At 38.8% G+C, this 6,123-nt stretch overlaps 1 protein-coding gene across 4 annotated transcripts in view; it reads left to right on the top strand.

Annotated features, from left to right (window-relative positions):
- Positions 1–149: 149 nt before the first annotated feature.
- Positions 150–6,123, top strand: part of PROSER1 (proline and serine rich 1) — a 67,670-nt gene continuing 61,696 nt past the window's right edge. For 2 of the 4 annotated variants that reach the window (XM_036455533.2, XM_036455532.2), the window contains exons 1-2: positions 150–1,115; positions 3,999–4,064. In XM_036455533.2, coding sequence (XP_036311426.1) covers positions 1,071–1,115; positions 3,999–4,064 — 111 coding nt within the window. In that variant the 5' untranslated portion in view covers positions 150–1,070. Of the gene's footprint in view, positions 1,116–3,998; positions 4,065–6,123 lie in introns of those variants that run through there. The other 2 variants (XM_036455531.2, XM_036455534.2) reach the window with 2 other exon arrangements.

Genomic DNA, 6,123 nt, shown 5'->3' with positions numbered 1-6,123 from the left:
CTGACCCAGTGACCAGCCCACCCCTCCCCGCCGGGAAAGCGGTCCTGCGTCGAAGGCACTTCGGGCGCCCGTATCTCTGCCCTGACGACTAGGGGATCACAGTTTTGAAATTAAGATAGACCAATCAGAAGCTAGCACACACAAACCCAAGCTATAGGGTGTGGCCCTCAAAAAATGGCTTCCAGGTTGTGCGAAGGGTGTCATGTGCTTCTGATTCTGAGGAATTCAGGCATACGTTGTGGATACCTATGTTCCCACACAAGGACCCCTCCCTCGGCTTTCGGCAAAGAATGGCCTAAACTAGCGTCCCGGCGTTGAGTTTGCTCGCGCGACGGTTCCATTGAAGGCCCACCAGAGCCGGTGGGCGCTGTGAGGGGGGCCGGGAAGGGCGCCTCGCCGCGCTGTGCCTGCGGGGCCCCGAAGTCCCCCTGCCCGCAACCGGGCCCGCTTCGCTCGGCTCCCGGCGCTCTGCGGCGCCGGCCCGCGCCAGAAGCCGAGGCAGCTGGTAACAAAGAGCCCGCCAGCCGCCGGCTCCCGGGTCGCGCGAACCCAGGTGTCCTGCGGCGCCGCCGGGATGAGCGCCAGCTGGGCCACGAGCCCCGGTGCGCGGTGCTGAGGGCCGCGCTTAAGTGCCGGCGCGGGCGGGGGGGCGGCACCTCCTGCCCGCGGCCTCGCTCGGGCCGCCCGCCTGCGGCTGCGCCGGAAGCGCTCGGGCCTCCCCCTGCGGCTCGGCCTGCGCCGCCCGGACCACGCGCGGCTCTGGCTGCCGAAGCCCGGGCTTCTCAGCGGGACTCAGCAAGGACCCGGGTCTTCTCCCAAGTGTCCTGAAGCTTCGTGTCAAAAGCCGGGGAAGCCTGATGCTTTTTTTTTTTTTTTTTTTTTTTAATAAAAAGTCTTTGTAGTCTTCATTTTTAGAATTGCTTCCAGAGTTTTAAGTAGTCTACCTCTTATCCTTTCTCCTGCTCCTGACGTCTTTTTCCTCCTCAACTATAAACATTTTTTACCTCAGAGCTGACGAGCGTTTTGTAATTGAAAGTATAACTTAAAACCACGTCGAGAGAGTAGTCAAGATGGACAAAAAGTCCTTTGAAATGGTGCTGGATGAAATTAGAAAGGTAATTACATTTTATTCTTTAATTTTATAAGCCGCGAATTCTCATGATTTATTCTGGTTGAGCTACTGTGCAGATTGTGCAAAATACGGGTTTTAGGATTGCAAAATTGGTTGGAATTTTAATATATAGTGTAGGACCTTATGTCTTGATACATTTCACGATACAAACAGAAATTAATAGCTCTGTACTTTTGGATTTACTGTGACTTAACTATTTCTGAACCGTTTTCCTCATCTTTCAGTAACATAAGACATTGAAAGCCAGAGCAAATATGTAGAACATTCCTTTAATGTTTTTTATTACCATGATTGATTTTTAAAATCTGAGAATTGGCACACTATATTGCTTGGGCTGGACAAAATTTGTGCCTTAATGAAAAGTGTGTTATTAGGTTTAAAGTCATACCCTTAGGAATGGGCTTCAATGACTTGAATTCCAAAACTTTTTTCTCTTGCTTTCCAAGTTTTTGCTCCTTTTTGAGACCATTGTAAATAGCCTACCTCTCAGAATGAGTCGGACAGAAAAAAAAAAAAATTGAAATTTAGCCTTAAGCATAACTACTTCAAACCCAGAAATAAGAGTTTGCATAAGTAGAATTCGAGGCACTTCCTGTAACATTCTCATTAGAACTCCCAGGCAGTTATCGCCATATTTCCATACTTTTAAGACCCTTGATTGACTTGGAAAGATTTGTCACTGTGTGCTCTGGTGCTTATTATTTGTTTCAGCTTATGAAATTATTAATTAAATTGCCTGTGGATATGCTGTTTTTCTTTATTACCTATAAAGCAAATGTTGTTTTTCGTCATTCTTTATAATGCATTTTTATTTCTCCAATTTGCATGTGAGGTGAAATTTACATATTCGGCAATATTGAATCTTCTTTTTTGAATGAAATTTCTGATTTTACAAACCCAGTTTGTCCAAAAAAGATTTTTTTTAAGTGTTAGCTTGTTAATTCTATATTTAGAATTTACCACAATTTATTCATGAACTGGTATTTAACTACTGTTTGTTAGAAAATAATTGATGCATTGAGGTAGACCAGTAGATTTCTACTGTTGGAAACTATAGGGTGTTACTTTGCATATTCTCTCCCTCCTAAAGATCACACAGGAAATACTAATGAGGGAATAACAGGTTTTTCAAAGATGAAAATCTTGTTCACACAAGATAGCAACTTAAGTCATTATTTCTGTTTTGCAATCAAAATGTTTTTTGCTGTCTATGCCAAATAATTAGATGAAACAATATTGTCTTAGTCTATTAAAATGGGATAAAAATATAGGCATATCTAAATATGAGAATTACTATAGGTTTTTTTCAAGGTACTCTCAGACTTTGTAAATGTAAGTCAATTTAAACCAGGTAATCTCTGCCTGAGTGTCACCTGAGGTTTATAGGTAATAATGACTGTGACTACTGTTAGTAAGAGAGAAAGGCATGCACAAAGACATTAGGAAAGAGAAAGAAAGTAAGGGGAAAGGCAATGTTGAATTTGCTCTTCAAAAAGAAAGTAAGAATAATACTGTGAGTACTTACTATGTAAGCCTGTTTAAATCACTTTCTTCATGTGCTGTATGCACTATTTGACTTGAACCTGCTAACAATCAATGGGATATAGGTACTATACTCTTCATTTTACAGATGGCAAACGTAGTCTTTGTGAGGTTAACTAGGTAGCACAGTTATCCAGATGGGAAGGGGGAAGGATGGAAGGGTGTTGTGGTCCAGCATTCAAACCAAGGCACTCTGACTCCGGAGTGCTATGCTGTTGTGCCTGGGGATGCAGCCATGCCTCTCCGGTACTGATGAAAGAACTGAGACATGTCTTGGCATCAGTGCAAACTATGATTTCGTCCAGAAACTTGCTTTTTACTGTGTTCAGTAATGATAATGATAATCAAATGCCTAAGAGTACATTATCCAGAATGCCATTTCTATCCCTCCCCATTTCAATAAAAATTAGACCCTGGATATTTTTCTTACTTGATTGGCCATAGTATTTTCTACTAGCAAAAAGATAATGTGGAAAGTACAAATACCATTGTTTTATAGTGAAAGCAAAGAGATTAGTTTATTTTTAATGACCAATAGTTACCAAATTATGGTAATCTAGTGTTTTAATCTATAAACTGAAAATACTCGCAAAGAGAGCACACCTGATTTTAATCAGCTGTAGATAATGCTGGTTAAGGCCACCAGACTTCCCTCTGAATTTCCCGTTGCTAGATGCCACGTGAGGATAGGAACCATCACTTACTGAATACCTATTATATGTCAGGTCTATTATTGACTATTTTAATCATAACTCTGAAGTGGGTAGTGAATGCTATTCCATTTTATGGGTAAGGAGGTGCTCTGGATAATTAAAATTCCTCTCAAAGGCCACAATGCCAGTTTTTGGCAGGTGCATAGATTGAATTCAGAACCTTCTAGCTCATTGGGTTCTCATATCCCCATAGAAAGATTGAGAGCCTTGACATAATAGGTACTGAATAAATAATTAACAGCTGGGTAATATCTGATACATTTAATTTTCTTAAAAATGACAACTTAGTTGAATTTGGGATGTTTAGAAAATTTAATTACATTTACTAGTACATAAATTATATGTATAATTTCTATTAATGTCAAATCCTATCTGTTTATAATTCCTTTTTTTGTACGAGTAAGTAGGGAGGCCCAGAAAGTTTTCCTATTATTTCAGTATATCCCTTGAAGTATGGAACCTGCAAAGATAGATTGTCATGTCACCACAGTGATTTTAGCTGACTCTGCATGCTGGGCTGAAGATTTCCAGTTTGAGTAGCTTAGATATTTTTGCTGTATACATATTATTATTCTGTTTGCATATAATAATGCTGTTTTTCTTTTTCTTAGGCTGTTTTGACAGAATACAAATTAAAAGCAATTGAATATGTTCATGGATATTTCTCTAGTGAACAGGTATTCCTCTATTTGTTTAATCAAATGTGTCTCTCTCTCTCTTTTTTTTTTTTTATCTGATGTCTGGTAAATGTCTATTTACCTGCTGGTTAAGTCAGAATTGCTTTTATGTTGTTACTATATTTATTTAGGAACTTCAGAAGCTTTCACTTTTAGTGGCAAACTTTACAGAATTTATAGCTTGGTTATTTTATAAACATATCCTCTTTCACCACAATACGCTAACATGATTTTAAAATGCAGTGTTTAAAAAAATGAGTTCAAAGTATTTGTCATTCTGGACACAGTATCATACATCTTACCTAATAGTAGACAAACATGTAAATTGACCGTACTTCCACTAGGCCCACAACCCATCAGAGTGAGTATGTTAATTAGAAGGCCAAAGATGGCAGTGCCCAGCTGCTCCAGGCACAGAGTGGCCATGCGGGACAGGACTCCTGCTATGAAAGGGAGTTGGGGGGCGCGTGAGGAAAGGGGTGGCGAAGGGATTTACAGGAGCAGAGTGCTGCAGCAAAGATAAGACTGCAAAATCCGGAGTCTGCAGCAAAGACTAAGATGGCAGACTCCAGGCTGAGTCTGCAGCAAAGAGGACAGCAGACTCTGGCTGGAATGAAGGCCCGGTCCTGGGTGCCAGAGGAAACCCGGTGCTGGAAGCCAACGGAAGGAAGGCCTATTGCATGAATCTCTTCATGCAATGGGCCTCTAGTAAATTCATAAACTTCTAGTCATAAATATACTCAAGTTTGAGTAGTACTTTTAAGTTAATTGCAAAATTTACTGCATATTATAAAAGAAAACTTGAATAAGTGGTGAAATATAAGTAATTTCTATAACTGACAAAAGACCAGTGATAGTTTAGTAAATATCTTTTACCTAACTTTAGGGAGAGTTTGCTAATTTTAAAAAATATGTGTGTATATACATACATGTACATTGAAAGGCCAGATTCCTGAGGAACATTTAGAAAATACTTGATAGAAAACTAGGGCAAAAATATAAATGTACTTCTGGAGAACGGTTGTGGAAAAGGATAAGAACATAAATAAGATAGACAATGTATGTAGTATCTAGATTGAGTTAGTAAATGTCCCAACTTTTCAACTGTTTCTCAAGATGTTCAAAGCGTGAAGCTTGAAGCTTAAGCCTATAGAAGTTTTGCCTCCTAAATTCTAAAAAGCTACTTTATGACTTGCATATGTTGCTGCCTATTTAATGAGTGTTTGTAGAAAACTTCTCTTAGTTATTCTAGTTTGTTAAAGTTATTGAAAAAAATTTTAAGCCACTTTCTAAGGCTACTAAGATTTTTCTTCCTATATCAGACATGATATGTATAGTTTTATGACTGGTAAAGTGCCAGGTAGTACTTACTATATAGTAAAAACATTCCTATAAAGTAAAGACATATAATACACTCTTAACAAATTATTTTCTATTTTTTTTTATTTAAAAATTATTATATATTTATTAAAACCTATATGAAGCTTTTATTGTATTTAAAAGGACATTGTACATAAACATAATAGGCACCTTTCAAGTCAAGTTTTTACTTTATACTGATTCTGAATTGCATCTCTACAAATCTTCACAACATGTTAATATTAAAATGTGACGGATTCTAGGTCATTGATAGATATGCTTAATGTAGAGTGATGCTGACTGCTTTTCCTTTATCTATTTTTGTATCTCTTTAAAGGGGAAAAATATTTTTATTCTTCTACTCATTCCACATTGAGACCATATTATATTTTCAGGAACTCATAATAATATAATTCATTAATCCAGATTTTATTACTCTCTCTTTCTGAGTTCTCCTCGCCTTCCCCCCACAGCAGAGTGTCTTGGGGCATTTAACCAGGGTTGTGGTGACCATATAGAGACTGTAATATTCTGAACTTGATGCCTTGCTCACTTCTTACTAGCTATCTTACAATATCACCCTCATTTGTTTGAAATTCACTAGTGATGATGGGTGAGAGAGCCTCCCTCAAAATGATCTCCCATTTAGAAGCTGCTGGAGTATTCCTGGTGATTCTTACATTTTTTTTAGGGAATAGAT

The sequence above is a fragment of the Pipistrellus kuhlii genome, unplaced genomic scaffold (genome assembly GCF_014108245.1).
Source record: "Pipistrellus kuhlii isolate mPipKuh1 unplaced genomic scaffold, mPipKuh1.p scaffold_m20_p_3, whole genome shotgun sequence".
Lineage (NCBI taxonomy): Eukaryota > Metazoa > Chordata > Mammalia > Chiroptera > Vespertilionidae > Pipistrellus > Pipistrellus kuhlii.
Note: the sequence above shows the minus strand (reverse complement) of the source record. Positions and strands in the feature narration are given on the sequence as shown.